We start from the raw sequence: 19,182 nt of genomic DNA, 5'->3' as shown, positions 1-19,182 counted from the left end.
GTTACAAAGAAGGTGTACCCATAAGGAGGCACACGTGTGCACCCTTGGGTTTCTAGCTGGTATCCTGGAGGTCCTTCAAGCATGCATGGCTCCCTTGCTTTTCTCCACACACAAGCTCTGCTCCACACGTCACCTTCTGTGAAATGGAATTTGAAGACTTAAAGTCCATGAATTCAAGAAAACATCTACCTATATATCAGAGTTTTCTGGTTGCAACTGATTAGCCAGAAAAAAAATACTAAATAATCGGAGTAACACTGGATTAAAAGAAGTTTGGAAGGAGTAAGCTCAGAAAGGATAGCTATCAGGGGTCCCCAGGGTCCATGCTAGAGGACAACAGAGTTTCTGCTGATCAGCGTGGACAGAATTATCACAGAATTGGCTGCTTTCAGCCTTTCTACCACCCTGCTCTGAATTCCTACTCCTGAGAGAAATTAATTGATCTAGACATTAGGGGTACACATCAACCCCACAGTGAAAGGAGGGCACATTGATTGACAGGCTTCTCTAAGCTGAATGAGTCCCCTCCACTGAACCAGGGGAAGAATAATTCCCAAAAGCAAAATCAGGGTGCTGTTACCAGGAGATGAGAAATGAAGATGGGCAGAAAAAACACAGACGTGCACTTCTACAGAAACAGTCAGCATTCCTTTGGAACTGCTTACTTTTTCAGCTTCTAAGGACAACTTGAAAGTCCCTTGGACTGCAAGGAGATCCAATCATCCATCCTAAAGGAGATTAGTCCTGAGTGTTCATTGAAGGACTGATGTTGAAGCTGAAACTCCAATACTCTGGCCACCTGATGTGAAATGCTGACTCATTGGAGAAGACCCTGATGCTGGGAAAGATTGAGGGCAGGAGGAGAAGGGGACGACAGAGGATGAGATGGTTGGATGGCATCACCAACTCAATGGACATGAGTTTGGGTAACCTCTGGGAGTTGGTGATGGACAGGGAGGCCTGGCATGCTGCAGTCCATGGGGTCGCAAAGAGTTGGACACAACTGAGCAACTGAACTGAACTGAACTGAAGGACAACTTCGGCAAAAGTTACAAATAATGTGATTGTCCAATAATCTGTGTTATGATAGCCTGCATGGTAATTTCCAGGGTGTTCAATTAAAAAAATAAAAGTCTGGGGCTCCAGATGAGTTGATGTACATTCTGTTGTAATAGGTAATGATGGCCAAGTAGTTCATCATGTTTCTCTTCTTACTTAGGCTGCCAGGAGGCTCAAAGCTAGGAGTTTTAGGTTTAGTGGCAGTAGCTATCCTTAGGCTAGGTTTTTAGATACAACTAACTCTCTCCCTTCATGACAAGACTGGTATTTGAGGGTAGTTTTACTTTGGTCTTATTTCAATGTTTCAAAGGTACAACTATGTTTTATTAAAAAGTGTTTTAAGGACTTTCCTGGCAGTCCAGTGGTTAAGATTCCTCGCTTCCAATTCAAAAGGTGAGGGTCCAATGCCTGGTCAGGGAGCTAAGATCCTACATGACTCATGGCCAAAAAAACCAAAACATAAAACAGAAGCAATATTGTAAGAAATTCAATAAAGACTTTAAAAATGGTCCACATAAATACACACACACACACACACATACACACACACCAAAAGCATTTGGATATTTTCCTTCCTAGCTAAAAGTCAACCTTTTCAGAACAATATAAGTATTTCATGTGTAATTACATTTTCTGAGCTTGTAGATTGGCCAGGACTCCTGTATTCTGCAGCCAAAATCATTCCTTTATTTTGCTAGATTCAATTAGAACAGATTAAATTAGAAGGACAGCTAGTTAACTAGATAGACAGAAAGATCTAACTCTAGGTCTGACTAGAGTGTGCAATAATTTTTAGAATAGTTATCAATAAAGTTCATAAACCTTTATTGGAAGATCGACAGGGAACTCTCTCCAACCTATAATTAGACAGCCTAACCCAGAGAGACAGATGATGTAAAGCTGGGGAACCAGGAAGCATAGGGCATGTGTGACTTCATGAGCCAACTAGAGTCTTGATTCAGGAGGAGGAGGAGGTCTAGCTCAGTCGTGTCCAACTCTTTGCGACCCTGTGGAAGGTAGCCTACCAGGCTCCGCCGTCCATGGGATTTTCCAGGCAAGAATACTGGAGTGGGCTGCCATTTCCTTACAGGAGTGTCTAATTCATTGTTTTCTAACTCAAGCCCTGGTCTGAGCTAATTTCAGGTACTTTTCATACTACAATATCAGAATCCCCTATCACTGCAGGAAAGGGGAAGAGTTAAGTAGAGCAGTGGTAATTCCGGAAGATGGGGAAACAGCAGCAGATCCGCCCCCAGGATGTTCAGAAAACACCTGCAAGGTACTTTGGGGTGTCTTTTTGGTGCAAAGGGAACTCTTAATTATAAAGGTGTTGCCACCTTTAGAGATGTCTTTCAATTTGCGTTTCCTAAAACAGCATTTGAAAGGTTCTTTGTAGATTGATAATCTGTGATGAAAATGTGGAAATACACTCAATTTAAAACTACTCTCCACCCTCTAAATTTACCCTTTTTTTCTGGAGGCAATCTGCTTCAGCAGTGAAAACGCCCCTAAAGAGCCAATACCACAACAATGAGGGATCTTAGTTGCCAGGTCTGAGATGTAGGAAAGGTGACTGGTGTTTAGTCAGAAGTGGGAGAGGCAGAAAATGGGAGGAGCAGGGGCACTTTCTGAGCGAACGGCGGGCTCCTAGAGTGATGAGTGGAGAAGAGGGTGCATGTGTGTGCTAAGTCACTTCAGTCTTGTCCGACTCTTTGCACCCTAGTAGCCCACCAGGCTCCTCTGTCCCTGGGATTCGCCAGGCAAGAATACTGGAGTGGGTTGTCACTTCCTCCTCCAGGGGATCTTCCCGACCCAGGGATCAAAACTCATGTTTCTTACCTCTCCTGTGCGGGCAGGTGGGTTCTCTATCACTAACATCACCTAGGAAGCCCCATAAAAAAAACTGGATGTTAAACAAATGAACTTAATCACACAGTTATTTACTACCTTGGCGTTTGAGAGTCAGGAGACCAAGGATCTGGTCCTGAGTCCAACACTATGTGAATTTGGCATTCAATTCTCCCATGAGTCAAATGAAGTTGCTAAGTTGGATCGGGGTCCCCAACCCCAGTACCTGCAAGGCCCAGCAGGCAATGTGAATTAGCTAGGCGTGCTCCCTAAGGCCTGGGTGGAGCTGGAGGCCACATCCTGCCCAATGGAGCAGCAGTTGGTCAGTGGTCACTATGGGAGCATCCCATAGTTTTTGAGAGAATCAGAAAGCCCAGCTTTCTATATAAATTCCTATAATTTTTCAATCCTGGAGACTAATTTGTAAAATTTTTATATACACTGAAGGGGCCAAAGGAAACATTTTTGTAAGTTAGAGCCAAACCTCAGGCCCACAGTTTGTCAACTTCAAGTTCAAGTTCTGTAATGAAGTACCCTGGAAGCTGGGTGCTCCTTTGCAGAGGCATCACCTTTCCCTCTTCTATCGAAATTCACTAGGGAGTGACATCTGAAAGGCCACAAGAAGTCCTGGAGCAAACCAGACCCCCTCTGCTTCACCTAGCGTCTCCCAAACCTATCCAGAGACTGAACTCTTTGTGGCAAGACTCATATGAGCAGCTCGCTGAGCGTCTGCTTCATGGAACACACTTTGGGAAGCACCAAACTTACCTGCCCAGTTCCAAAATGCTGCACTGCTATTCCGAGTACCCCCTTGGATCAGAAGTAGTGAAAGAAATTAGTATTCACAGGCTCCCAGTAACATGCCAGACACCATGTATTCTACATCTCAGGTGACAGTCAGGAGCTGAATGTTGTTATCTCACTTTAAAGTTGAAAAAAGTATAAATCAGAAGCTGTGAGGTAATCCCTAATAAATGAAGCAGCCAAGATTTGTATCCATGGGTCTGTGATTAAAAACCCTATAGTGAAAGTTGCTCAGTTGTGCCTGACTCCTTGCAACCCCGTGGACTATACAGTCCATGGAATTCTCCAGACCAGAATACTGGAGTGGGTAGCCTTTCTCTTCTCCAGGGGATCTTCCCAACCCAGGGATCAAACCCAGGTCTCCCTCATTGCAGGCAGATTCTTTACCAGCTGAGTTGCAAGGGAAGCCCAAAATCCCTATCTATAGTCTTTCTACTATTTAACAGCTTGTAGGTGTCAGAGGAAGACTGACCGGTAGCCTAAAGATATACAGTCGCCATCTGTATCTTCGGGTCCAGCATCCACAGACACACAGAGCCCATTATACTGTGCCAACTTAAATAACGGTCTTGAGCATCCATGGATTTTGGTACCCACAGGAGGTCCTGGAACAAACACCCCTGACATGTACCAAGGGACAACCTTACTCTCTCACGCCCTCCAATTTCTCCCTAACCTCCCACCCCTGTGGCTTTGGATCTAGCTTCTTCCCTACCGCAAAGCTTCCAGGCTCTTCATCTGCAAAGCATTGCTTTTCCAAGGAAGCCAGATAATCCACCAAAATACTCGGCATCCCTGAGCTGGTGTGAGCATCTGATGCCTCTGCTGAAAGGAACAATGTATCAAAGCCAACAGCTACAACGAACACAGGATGGACAGCTAACCTTTGCGGTGGACACACATGTGCCCGGGACACGAGGCTCCCTGCCTGTGTGACCCTTCCCCTTCCCTTTCCTCCTTGTTTTGTGTCTGCAGATCCTTTATCCCCTCAATTCCCCATCTCTCCTCTGACTGGTTTTCTCACCCACCTGCCATCCTTCATCAACCCAGTTCATTTCTTTCCTTCATCCCAAAGTGATCACAGGAACAGAAGAAATGTGGCATTTTATCTGTCACACTCAGGAGTGACCACCCATCCTGGTTTGCCAGGAGCCTGACTCACAGTTCATGCCCGCTGTTCCTATTCTAAATAGCGCCCCCATCACTTCAATAGGACCTCAGATTGGACAGAAGGCAGCATGATCTCATTATATATTTATTAAACAAAGTCTTATATTCTTTGCCCTTTACTTCAGGAGATTAAGTCAAATAGCTCAAATTTTCTTCCCTGAAGGGAAAGATGTTTCCTAAAGTTATTTTCCTGAATGTTTCTCAAGAGCTTTTTTTTTTTTCAAACTAAAGTTTGGTGGCCTTTGGTAAAGTTTTTGCATCTTATCCAAATTTTTTTAGTTGCCATCTTCTTGAGAAAAATGAATCATTCCATAAGAAATCCAGACCCTATATTTGCTAGGCACATGACATCACCAACTAGAATCAAAACACACTAACAGTTTTGCAGGATAAGCCTCTCTGTATTTTCTATCAGAAGAGGAAGAATGGCAAGAAGGTGGCCCTCGACAGCAGGACCCACCATCCCAGAAATTCACCCTTTTAACAGCAAAATCTCCTGAGTCTACTGGCCCCTAGATCAGGAGCCAGGAGCCAGTGCTAAAAAGGGCCCAGAAGACTGGGGCAGCTGGAAAAGTCAGCTGGAGAACCAAGATGCTAGAAAGAAGTAAGAAATACATCTCTGGTGGGATGGAGGCTAAAGGGCCATCCAGAATGAGGAAGATTCAGCAAGGCATCACGTTGAACGTTCCACCTTCTCTTGCTCAACTACTGGTTTCTCTCAGATCCTTGGGCAAACTGAGACTGATGGAAAATGTCATTTCAAGAACTCAAGGAAGAAATGTTTCAAAAGGAGAGAACAGAACTCTAAGAAAGATACCGAGTTCATTAGTAATGTTATGGGCTAGAGTTTTAATATCCAGTTACAAGCAAACAAAAATTACAGACAATTTGCAGCGATGAGAGCAGAAACTATATTTTATTTAGTTCCCAACACCTAGAACTGTGCCTAGCATACAATGAAAATTTCACACTGACGTTAACAGCTTTGGGTAGGTGTAAATGACATGTATGCAGAGTACATCATGAGAAACGCTGGGCTGGAAGAAGCATAAGTTGGAATCAAGATTGCTGGGAGAAATATCAATAACCTCAGATATGCAGATGACACCACCCTTATGGCAGAAAGTGAAGAGGAACTAAAAAGCCTCTTGATGAAAATGAAGGAGGAGAGTGAAAAAGTTGGCTTAAAGCTCAACATTCAGAAAACTAAGATCATGGCATCTGGTCCCATCACTATGAGGCAAATAGATGGGGAAACAGAGGAAACAGTATCAGACTATATTTTTTTGGGCTCCAAATCACTGCAGATGGTGATTGCACCCTTGAAATTAAAAGACGCTTACTCCTTGGAAGGAAAGTTATGACCAACCTAGATAGCATATTAAAAAGCAGAGACATTACTTTGCCAACAAAGGTCCGTCTAGTCAAGGCTATGGTTTTTCTAGTAGTCATGTATGGATGTGAGAGTTGGACACTGAAGAAAGCTGAGCGCCAAAGAATTGATGCTTTTGAACTGTGGTGTTGGAGAAGACTCTTGAGAGTCCCTTGGACTGCAAGGAGATCCAACCAGTCCATCCTAAAGGAGATCAGTCCTGGGTGTTCATTGGAAGGACTGATGTTGAAGCTGAAACTCCAATACTTTGGCCACCTCATGTGAAGAGTTGACTCATTGGAAAAGACCCTGATGCTGGGAGGGATTGAGGGCAGGAGGAGAAGGGGATGACAGAGGATGAGATGGCTGGATGGCATCACCGACTCGATGGACATGGGTTTAGGTAGACTCCAGAAGTTGGTGATGGCCAGGGAGGCCTGGCATGCTCTGGTTCATGGGTTCACAAAGAGTTGTACATGATTGAGCGACTGAACTGAACTGAAATGACATGTAATAAAGTATACAAGTTCCTAAGTTTTGACATATGTATAAGCCCATGAAACCATCACTGTAAGCAAGACACTGAGCACATTCATCACCTTTAAAAGCTTTCTCCAGCCTTTTTCTAATCCCCTCCTCCCATCTCAGGCTCAGGCAGCTATAATTCTGCTTTCAATCATGCTATATCCCCACCAGCAGAGCCTGAGAGGTTCATTTCCTCCATATCCTTGCCAACATTTAGTTTGGTTGAAGCTTTTTTAATTTTAGCTATTCTATAGTTGTACAGTGTTACTTCATTGTGCTTTTAATTTGCATTTTCCTAATGACTTTTCATGTGCTGTCTTTTCATGTGTTGATTTCCTATCCATATAACTTTTTTGTTCAAATCATTTGCTCATTTTCTTTAATTGGGTTGTTTATCTTATTACAGTATTGAGTTTTGAGAGTTCTTTATATATCCTGGATACAAGCCCTTTATTGTAAATATATGATTTGCAAGTGTTTTCTCCCAGTTTGCATCTTATCTTTTCATTCTCTTACAAACAGCTTTTAAAGACAGAAGTCTTCAATTTTGATGAAGTTCAATTTATCCAACTTTTAACTGAATGTGTTTTTGTTATTGTTCTAAGAAATCTTTGCCCAACCCAAAGAAACTTTGGGTGTGATGGATCTGGTCATTATCTTGATTGTAGTACTGTCTACACAAATGCATACAAAGTCACAAAGATTTTCTGCCATTTCTGTCTAGAAGTTTTATGGTTTTATGGTACCGGTATGTCTATGATTCATTTCAGGTGAATTTTTGTATACAATCTGTGGAGGTATGGATTGAAGTTTTTGGGTTTGTTGCTGATATCGATGATTTTGCAGTTTTGCATACAGATTGTTTCACATAATTTGTTGAAAAGACTATCCTTTCTCTAGGAAACTATTTCTTTGTACTTTTGTTAAAATCACATTAACTTCTGATCAAAAAGCAGAACTCTCAAAAAAGGCCCTCCTTGACAGTTGCTAAGATTTAAAACACACAGCCTCTTTGATTCAGCAACTCCAATCTTAGCAGTTCTGTCTAAAGAAATATAAGCACAAGGATAGCACATAGATCCTTATAACAATATTATTTATGGGAGAAAAAACAACATGGGTGCCACCCAAATATTCCCTGATATAGGAAAGACTGAATAAACTATAGTCCAGCTCCATCACAAAATTCTATGCAAGGAGGAAAAGGAATGGGTTGGAGTTACATGGACTAACCAAAAGAAATACCCGAGAAATATTCTGCAAAGTGAAAACAATTACAGAGTTTTATATGTATAATGACTATATTATTTAAACACATGTGGGAAAAAACTAAATACTGGTTGGCCACAAGTCCATTCAGGTAACATCTACCATCTTACGGACAAACCTGAATGGACTTTTTGACCAACCCAAAGTATATCTGCATGTATTTATAAAACCTAAGAAAATTATGGGACAATAACTACCAGACAGATCACATGAATCTCCTTCATGGGTAGAATTCCCAGCTGGCACAGTGGTACAGAATCCATTTCCAATGCAGGGAACTCAAGAGACCCAGGTTTGATCCCTGGGTTCAGAAGATCCCCTGAAGAAGGAAATGGCAACCCACTCCAGTATACCTGCCTGGAGAATTCCATAGACCGAGAAGTCTGGTGCGCTATGGTCCACGGAGTGGCAGAGAATCAGATATAACTGAGCACAAAGGAACAAGATTACACTTCACACACTTCTATGGTGTGTTAGCTCATTACCCTAAGTAGATATTATTTTGAAATTTTTAATCAAATCAAGTCTAAAATAGTAGTCATGACTTTGACATGTACAAGATGTGGATTCCACTCTATCACACATCTATCTGTACCACTGCTTGGGAATAAAACTTTTTTTTTCTTTTTTTGGTGGTTGGTTCAAGTAGAGAGAGATATTTCAATCCATGAAGGAGACTCAAAAAATAAATTCCACAAATTGTGTCCCTCCATAGGTAGAAGTCCTATCCCCGAGTAGCTCAGAATGTGATCTTATTTGCAAATAGCATCCGTGCAGATATAAACAGTTAAGCTAGAATGAGATCATACTGGATTAGGGTGGGCCCCCAATCCAATGTGATCAGTGTCTTTATTAGAAAAGGAAATTTGGATATGGAGACACACACACAGACAGAACGCAATGCAAAGCCTGGAGAGATGGTGCCACAAGCCAAGAAAGGGGAAAGATGGCCAGCAAACCACCGGAAGCTGGGAGGGAGGTATGGAAAAGATTCTTCCTCACTGCCCTCAGAAGAAATCAACGCTTCCCACACTCTGATTTGAGACATCCATCCCCTAGAACTGTGAGACAATACATTTCTGCTGCATAAGCTGCCCAGCTTGTGGTACTTTGTTACAGCAGCCCTGAGAAACTAAGGGACCAAGAGACTCCCTGATGGTCCAGTGGTGAAGACTTCACCTTCCAGGGCAAGGGTTGCAGGTTTGAGCCCTGGGCAGGGAGCTTTCCTGGTGGCTCAGACAGTAAAAAATCTGCCTGTAATGTGGCAGTGAAAGTGAAAGTCACTCAGTCATGTTCGACTCTTTGTGACCCCATGGACTGTACAGTCCATGGAATTCTCCAGGCCAGAATACTGGAGTAGGTAGCCTTCCCCTTCTCCAGGGGATCTTCCCAACCCAGGGATTGAACTCAGGTCTCCCGAATTGCAGGCGGATTCTTTACCAGTTGAGCCACAAGGGAAGCCCAAGAATACTGGAGTGGGTAGCCTATCCCTTCTCCAGCAGATCTTCCCAACCCAGGAAGCAAACTGGGGTCTCCTGCACTGCAGGCGGATTCTTTACCAACTGATCTATCAGGGACCCAGGTTCAATCCCTGGGTCGGGAAGATCTCCGGGAGAAAGGAACTGGCAACCCACTCCAGTATTCTTGCTTGGTAAATTCCATGGACAGAGGAGCCTAATGGGCTATAGTCCATGGGGTCACAAAGAGTCAGACACAATTGAGCAACTACACACACACACAGTACCAAGAAGTTAAGTCCAAGCATAAAAAAAAAAAAACACAGTCCCTCATCCTTACCATGGTCCCACACCCCCCAGTCCCGGGCTCAGGGAACATCCTCAGAAGACACAGAAGGTAAACAGCAGTGCCTGCTGCCCTGCGTCATAGGTGACCTGAACACCAGGATGCCGCACACACCTGAGGGGAGCCGGTTCCCGATATAAACACATCAAAGCACGCAGTGGGCAGAAGAGTCTACAGAATCTGTGTGTTCATCCTCAGACCCACAATTACAAAGAAACCATGAGGAAGGGCTTGTCATGAAAGGATTAGGACGGATGTACCGTGAAGAAAGGATAACGATTAAGGAGCCCCTTTCTCCTGGCACCTCTCCCTCCCTTGGCACACAGGCAGCAGCCGTCGTGGCCACTAGATGAAAAGGAAGAGGTGGCACAGAAAGTCAAGGATGATGACTCCTAATGTCACTGAGAGTTAGTCCCTCACTTGTGTCTGACTCTTTGCGACCTCATGGACTATACAGCCCGCTAGGCTCCTCTGTCCATGGGATTTTCCAGGCAAGGGTACTGGAGTGGGTTGTCACGCCCTCCTCCAGGGGACCAGCCCAACCCAGGGATCAAACCCAGATCTCTGGCATCTCCTGCAGGGACAGGCGGATTCTTCACCTCTGAGCCACATGGGAAGCCCATATTATCCTAGTTGGGAAGAGGCAAATCCCAGAGGCTGGCTATCCAACCAGGGACTTCGCAGAGACGAACAACATGGAATATTTTGAGAATAAAACCCTGGGCCTCCCTTGGTTCTGCCTGTCTGGAAAACTGTCACTGAGATCCATCCTGAAGGGACTGTCTTCCACATCCCAGCCCATGATCTTAAGTACCAGAGTGAACTATCTCGTGAAGCAGAGTTACTGCCAAGAGGCCCTCCCTCAAGGCACATGGTCTTCCTGGAGTTTGCTTCATTTTCCCAGGATGTTGACCAGAAGTAGAAGAAAAAAAGTAGGAAGAAAGGAGCAGGCATTTAACTGTTCCTCTAATGCCTGTGTTCATTATTTTCCAAATCCACCATAAACAAATTCAAACTCTGCACAAAAAGAAAATGCTATACAGACACAGTGATTTAGTCCCAGGATATGAAAGTCAGGCACATCTCAGCCTCAGGAAGTAGAGACAGACACAGACAAAGGCAGCAGGTTTGGACTTCCCTGGTGGCAGAGTGGATAGGAATCCGCCTGCCAATGCAGGGGACGTGGGGGTTCGATCCCTGGTAGAGGAAGATCCCACATGCCACAGAGCAACTAAGCCCATGGGCCACAACTACTAAGCCAGTGCTCTAGAGCCCGGAAACTGCAACTACTGAGCCCCCAGCACCCCGAAGGCGATGCTCTATAACAAGAGAAGCCACCACAGTAAGAACTGGAGGACCACAACTAGAGTAGCCCCCCGCTCTCCACAGAAAAAGCCCAAGTGCAGCAACGAAGGTCCAGTGCAGCCAAAACTAACTAAATAAAAAGACAGCAGGTTTCATGTCATGAGTGTGCTAGTGTGTTAGTTTCCTTCTTGTTGGTGTTGTTGCTATTTTACTCACTAAGTCACGTTCAACTCTTTGCAACTCCATGGACTGTAGCCCGCCAGGCTCCTCTGTCCGTGAGACTTCCCAGGCAAGAATACTGGAGTGGGTTGCCATTTCCTCCTCCAGGGGAGCGTCCTGAACCAGGGATGGAAACTTTGTCTCCTGCATTGGCAGGCGGATTCTTTACCACTGAGCCACTGGGGAAGCCCTAAACAAACAAATAAAAAGGCAGCATGTTTCATGAGTGTACTAACACATCAGACACCTAGGGCTGCTGTCACATGTCACCACAGATTGGACGGCTTAAAACCACAAAAATGTCCTCTCTGGCAGTTCTGGAGGCTGGAAATCGAAAAAGCAAGATGTTGTTAGGGCCATCCTCCCTCCAAAGGCTCTAGGAAGGCATCTTTGCTTGACTCCTATAGCCTCTGGTGGTTGCCAGCCATCCTTGGCTTTCCTCGGCTTGTCGCTGCTGCTCTTCAGTCGCTAAGCCGTGTCCAACTCTTTGTGACCCCATGGACTGCAGCACGCCAGGATTCCCTGTCCTTCACCATCTCCCAGAGCTTGCTCAAACTCATATCCATTGAAGTCGGTGATGCCATCCAACCATCCCATCCTCTGTCACCCTTTTCCCCCCTCATTCTTTCCCAGTATCAGGGTCTTTTCCAATGAGTCAGCTCTTCGTATCAGGTGGCCAACGTATTGGAACTTTGGCTCCAGCATCAGTCTTTTCAATGAATATTCAGGGTTGATTTCCTTTAGGATTGACTGGTTTGATCACTGGCTTGCAATAGCACAACTCCATCCTCTGCCTCCATCTTCCCTTGGCCCTCGTTGTCGAGTCTCCTCTGGGTCTTCAGATCTCTCCTTATAAAGACATAGAGTTTAGGGCTCACCCTAACCCAGTATGACCTCACCTTTACTCAGTCACATCTGCACAATCCCAATTTCCAAATAAGGCTACACTCACAGGTCCCAGGGTTAGGATTTCAACATATCTTGATGGGAAGGGAAGCGACTCAACCCATCACGATGAGTAAGACACAGAGACCTGGGGTTGATCTGAATCTTGGTCCCTAAGTAGCCATGCCAGTTGGATACAAGTAATTAAAAATCTAACTAACAGACAGGCTTCAAAAAGCAGAAGGAGGTGGCATTTTTTTTCACTACTAGAACCTCCCTTATCAAATTAAGACCTCAGTTACAACAAATGAGGAGAGAAGGAGGAGACCTAAGCTGCTAGACATGGAAGAGCAAGAGGAAGGATCCAGTAGCAGCAGGACGGACTAAGTGAGCGAGCTCACTGTGACTTTGACAGCGCTGAAACAGGCCAAATGCACACAGCAAGTCTGTGCTTTATCCCTAACAGCATCCTCTTCCAGTTCTTGGCCTGAGGGTTTGGACCCGGTGAATGCACTGATGCTTTATCACTGGAGAGCAGCTAAATTGGGATCACAACTTTTTTTTCTTTTTTTAAGTTAACATAAAATGATGGTAACAGATTCCACTAGTCTCTAAGGAGGTCTTGGGACAAACATCTCAACTATTTCTTCTTGCTCTACTTATATAAAGCCTCCGTTTAGATTTGTGCCCCGGGGCAGAGAGGGGGGCGCAGCTGAGCAGAAGCACACTGCAGCTATTGAGTGCTTCTGAATTGGTTTTATTTGCTGACCACTAACGAGTCCCTAAACTGCTGATATTGGAGGAGTCAGATGGCCCTGCGCAAGGGAGCCTGATCACCAGTAGCCGTGGGGCTGGCCAGCGTCAGCTATTTCAGGATCCGACCTACAGGACGAACTCATTTTAGGGAATGGAGTCAGTGCAAGGGGAGAGGGACAATGTGGAACATCAAACAAAGTGCGAAATGTTGCCCAATGCTCCAAGATAACCCAGGACAGTCAACATCAAACAGCCCATTAGGCAACAGGTAACCAAAGGGCAGAGAGGTTTTTTTGTTTTTTTTTTTTTTTTAATTTTCAAGGCAAGCATTTTGCAAGTCACTTGGTAGAGATTTTGCTCTTGAACTGTCCACCTCCTCCCTCCCTTCCCCGCAGTTCTGGTCTAAATGGGGAACAACTGCAGATGTGATCAGGCTTTATCGCCAGCTTTCAAGGTCTCCAGTTTGTCAAGACTCTGAGAAAGACCTAACGCTGTAAGATAACATTTTACTTCTGCAAGACCTCAAATTAATGAGAAGGCCAAGTTTTCTTTAGGAAGGATAAGGTCAGATGCTCTGTGCTTACTCAACTATGAGGGTTGAAAAGAATAGCAAAACGTAGGATCGATTTAGTGAGAAACCTGTGAGTCCGTAAGAGCAGCTATTGCTTATTTCTAAGCAATTGCTCTTGAACTCTCCAACCTCCCCCCCTCCCTTCTCCCCATTTTTGGCTTCAATGGGGAATGACTGCAGACGTGATCAGGCTTCATTGCCAGCTTTCTAGGTCTCTAGTTTGGATAAATGCCATGTGCTCCGGCTCAAGAGACTCTTAAATGGCACTTGGGAATTACAGCTTGAAGACGACACAGCAGCTTATTCCCCACCAGAGATCTGGGCCACCAAAAATGGGGTAACCTTTGGTCAACACAGACAACCACACCGATTCAACAAGAAATATGAAAGTGGCCTCTCTCAGCCAACGAGACCACCACTCATTCTACTGATTAATAACAAGAGCACCCACACAAGTAAGCATCATACTCCACCTCATCCTTCCAAATAATAATAATAACTGCTTAAGAAGATCCAGAGCTAAACCTCCTGGTTCAAATTCCAGCTCAGTTCACGCCTGGCTTCCGGACTCTGGCCAGATCATTTGAACTTTCTGGCTTTCAGTTTCTTTATCTATAAAATGGGGATAAAAGCAGTTATGGGAAGTAAATGAGCTAGATAATTCAAATAAAACTCTTTTAATGCTGTGCCACACACCCAGCACGTGCACCATAAAAGTGCCTGTTGTCATGACCCGCCTCCCTCTGGTTTCCGCCTGTCAATTTGCTCTGCCTGGAAAAGGGTCAGATTTACCAAGGTTTTCTCTCTGCCTGATGGGCCTGGTCTAATGGGCTCCAGCTGATGCTTTAGAAGGGTCTCCTGTCTACTTTCTCCGGGGAAAAGTGGAAATGATAACCACAGAGAAATAAGTGGAGAACAACTGAAGATCCACACCAAGGCAAGATCAGCCCAAAATGACAAGGCACAGAAGGGGCAGGAAGATCCTACGGGAAAAGCACTCTGACCTCCCATAATCACCAAGTGGTATTTAGGCACAAATGCCAACCTTTCTACTGGCCAAAAGTTGAGCAAGAAGTCAAAGGAAAGATTCTTCGGGATCTGGTTTCCTCCCTACCTTTCCTCATTTCACACTTTTGGAGGTTCTAGTTACAGACACTGATCAAAATGTGAATGAAAATAAATAAATAAAAACAAAATGGTGAGAGGGAAACAACAGCCAACTTTATCAATGAAAGTTCTGTACTTTCTGGATCTGTCATGGTGGGTTAGTCACTAAGTTGTGTCCAACTCTTGCAACCCCATGGATTGCAGCCCACCAGGATCCTCTGTCCATGGGATTCTCCAGGCAAGATTACTAGAGTGGGTTGCCATTTCCTTCTCCAGGGGATCTTCCCAACCCAGGAATTGAACCCGGGTCTCCTGCCTTGCAGGCAGATTCTTTATCGACTGAGCTACAAGGAAATCTGCCATGAAGACAGTTTAAGATCAGTCAAAACAGGAAAAGTATTGGAACCTTTATAGACTGCCTCATAAGAAGACGGTCACACACAGACTCAACAATTAGCATCTGTTAGAACTTTTTCCCATGCCTTTCTACTACCACATCCCACTCTGTCCTTGTAATAACTACACCACAGGCAAGGATGCCCTGGTCTCCTTCATTCCAAACTCACTCTCCAGTCATCTTTCTCCTGCTCTCCACCTTTCCAGGGTTCCCAAAAGTGTGTCTTTTGGGAAGACAGAAGTCAGATGTTCTGAGGAAAGACACACTCCTTATGGCTGAGTCCACATTCCTGTGTGGACAGTGAGTCTGTCACCGCTTATGCATCTGCCTGGCCCAACAATGAAGATAATCAGGCAACCCCAGCAAACTGTAATACATCGAGGCCCAAAGTAATCTCATCTCTGTTTTTAAAAAACCAATACTTAGCCCTTTTCTACTGGAAAGCCCCTTTCACTTTTCTGACAAGAGCCTGTTTCAAATCAGCTTCTTTAAAAATTCATAATTCTCCCGAGTCCCTCTAAAAAAAAAAAAAAGTCTGCTGTGCGAAGGAGAAGGTAAAAAGGGAAGAATTCATATTTATTCATTTCTAAAAGTTGAGGTGGTGATTTAAATCTTCACATCCCCTTTGATCCTATTATAATTTTAATGGCAGAATCTCCCAGCTAGGGCTCCAGTGGGATGTTAACAGAAGTTTTAACATTCAGGGGAGGAGATGAACTGTGTGACTGAATGAGAAATTCCCCAGCTCAGCCCTGCTGGAAGCAACAGGTCCCTTTGCCTGTCCTGGATTTGGGTCAAACAGCGAAGCCGCAAATCAGAAAGCAGCAGCATTATTTTGTTTGGCAAAGGAGCAGGGTTTGATAACGGTAATCCACTCTGATTAGGGATGCTATTTCCTAAGCAAGAGAGTTGGTTACTGGACTCAAGTTAGTTGGGGGGTGACCCTCTAGCTTAAATAAAGTCCAGCCACACTCCCTGGACCACAAATACTTTGAACAGGCATCAACCCATAGGGACTAATCAAGTCAATTCATTGAGATGTCCTTTTCTTCCCTCACCTCTTCCATTTCCAGGTATTGGTACAAGAAATTGACTCCTTATTCCTGATAGGAAGCACTGGGAGCACTTTCTTCATTCAAGCTCATCTAAATTAGAATGTTTGCATTAAGAATTAATGAGGAAAAAATTCATGATGTTATATGAGACAGTTAAAAAGATTTGTGTAAGAAGGGTGGGGTTTCAACTCTGTTAACAACTGGGATTCATCATCATTTCCCCATTGAACACGCTCTCCATTGCCATCACCATGGCCACAACATCTGGTCATGGAAAACATCCCATTCACTGAAGAATCAGAAACCAATGTTCCTATACGATGGTGCCTTAAAGGGTGAAATAAATAAAGGGGGGGGGGAATCCCAGAGAGCAAACAGAGCCCGTGACAAAGATGACCACAAAGAATGTAAATAAAATATTATTACAAGCAACACACTCACCACCTCACCCTCAACAACTCCCTCCCCCAGAAGCAAAAAGCAAAAACATCCAAATTCTGTTCTAAAGAACAGCAGAGCTGCTATTGGGAAGAAGCTATGAATAGGAAGGTTTTTCTCCACTTTTATAATCTCAAGGTTTGAGACATACTTTTAAAAAGAGGACCAGGCCTGGTGAGGGAGCAGAAAGTTAAGCCCTGTGTTGATAAGTACCTTCCAGGGGTGACCTGATCTTAGTGACAAGCCATGTTTAACCTGAGCTTTCAAATATGGAACCCCCCTGCTCTTTCAATCTGACACTTGAAGAGGAAAACAGGAATGCATTGCAAATGCACACTGTAATAAACCAGGCTCACACCAAATGCATGTGTGTATATTTCATAGAAGAGCCAGAAGGCCCTTTCTAGCGAGGGACAACTGCCATGCAAAACGCAAGCCAGAGCTAGACCCTGCCAAGGGTCACATGCTGCGGAGCACACACAGGAGTCCCTACATGAAACACACCGATAGAAATAACTCCAAGGGGCAAAAATCCACAAACTCCGCAGAGACACAGATTCCCCAGCCCATAAAAGCCACCCGCAGGAATTCTAGCCTCATCTCTCCAAGAGCTCCACTCCTCACTCAGATGGGGAAACCCTCCACCTCCGCTCAGTCACTCCTTCCTTTAGCATAAATTCACTGCCCTGAAGGAAAGGAAAAACGCACATGTACAACTGGCAGCTGACGCCAGTCCCGAAATACACTTACATCACCTCTGGCCAATGGTTCAGAGCCCGATGTTGACTCTCGGAGTTAGGAAGCCGGTCAACCACCTCCCCATCTTCAAGGCTAAAGATCTCTTTTCTTGCTCAGTGGGTTTGAGACCCTTGGGGATTGGCCTGGGGTCGCAAGCTCTTACTATGAACTCCCTCCCTAAAACAACGGACCCAGGGAGGCTTGGGAAGGAGTCATGGGGCATCTACTTCTGCTCAAAGCAATGCCCTCTGCAGGTTAATCCTCAGCATGAGAACACACAGGCAAAGGTTAGTTAGCTTCTCCTAGCATCTCAGAGACAGTCTGGCCCTTTGAATTTTCATTGAAAACCTCCAAGCCAGCCAGGGCTCCTGGCCTCCCTGTCCCAAGACTTCAGATACATTCGTGCTGTATTTTACCACTTAAACACTTCTTCAAAGTTTACTACAAAACAATGTGGCTCTGAGCCTGCCAAAAGTTTAACTGCAGGATTCAGTAGGTTTTATCTGGCAGGGTAGCTGCCCTTCCTCGGCAGACTATTTTCCAGGGAAAGCAGTCATCAGACCTTACAGTCGGGGTGATTTTGGGGTTCCGAGTGTCACTGAATGAGCCCCTCTCTGAAACAACGCCCCACTTTCTCACTTTGACCCACCCCCCTTTCCAACTCCCTGGCTCCTGAATCCAAATTAAAGGCAGTTTGGCATTTCAGCAGACAGCAGCGAGAAAAACTTTTAAAGAGATGACCCCAGGGCATAACTATTCCTGGCTGAACTTCACTTTTGATTTTCAAATATCTGGGGGAACTTGGGTTCAGGGGAGATGAGACGAGAGGGCCAACAAATAAGAAAAAATAAAATAAAATAAGTAGCATACCATGACCAAGCCAAACCAAGCTTGAGTACTTCCAAATTATATTGGCAAACAAATGCTTTCACAAATCATTTGTTCTGTCTTTCCCGGAGACAAAAAATAACAACAACAATAATAATAATCTGGATGCAACAATCCTAACCCCAGACCAGTAAACTGTGTCAGTGGAAAACAATCTAAAATTGCTGGTCAGAAAGTCCAATCTTATATAAATCTCCAGGCGCACTAACCCCGAAGGCAAAAGTTGTGATGCCCAGAGCTAAGCCTTCTTCAATTCCATCACCCCCCAGCTCCCCGACCGGGTATCTGGCGGCTGGGTGAAACCGACAGCATCAGGTTCTAATCCTTGTGTCTTTCATGACTGCTTCGGGCAAACCCTTGCAAGCGGTGCGGTGCTCTGCTCCTCGGGTCCAAGCACCTCCTCCTCCACGCTGGCCCCCAGCCCTCCGCGGCCCCTTACCTGCAGGCGCTCCGTGGCCGGCTGCCACATCTTCCAGCCGCGGCGTTGGGCACAGGAGACGCTGGCAAGACTCTGTCGATGGGCGCCGGCAGGGTGGGGGGCGGCGAGGGGCTGCGGTCCCGCTTCACATCTGGGGTGGGCGTCCGCGGGAGGTGCGTCCGGGAGCCGGCGACCGCCGCGGGGTGGGCTCTCCGGTCTGCGAGCGCGAGGAGGCGGCGCGGTGCTCGGCGGCCGGCAACTTGTGGGCACGGCGGCGCGCCGGCTGTCCTGGCGCAGCTACGAGAGGACTGCGCAGCTCCGCCCGGGCCCGCGAGCGCACGGCGGCGGCGGCCGCTCCCTCCTCCCCCGCCGCCGCCGCCGCCGCCCGGACCTGCGCGCTCTGAGCATGCCCGGGGCCGGCGCCCGCCCGGGGGGCCCGCATACCCCGCCGCGGGACCCCCGCATCCCCGCGCGGAGGATGTGGGCAGGCCAGAACTCACAGCCTGCCCCCGCCCCCCGACCCTCTAGGAAGCCCCGGGTGGGATGCGATCTGGG

At 45.7% G+C, this 19,182-nt stretch overlaps 1 protein-coding gene across 2 annotated transcripts in view; it reads right to left on the bottom strand.

Annotated features, from left to right (window-relative positions):
• The window catches only part of PID1 (phosphotyrosine interaction domain containing 1), a 250,542-nt gene extending 231,655 nt beyond the window's left edge, over positions 1-18,887 (bottom strand). The window contains exon 1 of one of the 2 annotated variants that reach the window (XM_061148589.1): positions 18,649-18,887. In XM_061148589.1, coding sequence (XP_061004572.1) covers positions 18,649-18,678 — 30 coding nt within the window. In that variant the 5' untranslated portion in view covers positions 18,679-18,887. Of the gene's footprint in view, positions 1-17,333; positions 17,446-18,648 lie in introns of those variants that run through there. The other variant, XM_061148590.1, reaches the window with a different exon arrangement.
• Between the last annotated feature and the right edge of the window lie 295 nt (positions 18,888-19,182).

This window comes from Dama dama, chromosome 8 (genome assembly GCF_033118175.1).
Source record: "Dama dama isolate Ldn47 chromosome 8, ASM3311817v1, whole genome shotgun sequence".
In the NCBI taxonomy this organism is placed as follows: Eukaryota; Metazoa; Chordata; class Mammalia; order Artiodactyla; family Cervidae; genus Dama; species Dama dama.
This window is presented reverse-complemented; position numbering and strand designations above follow the sequence as displayed.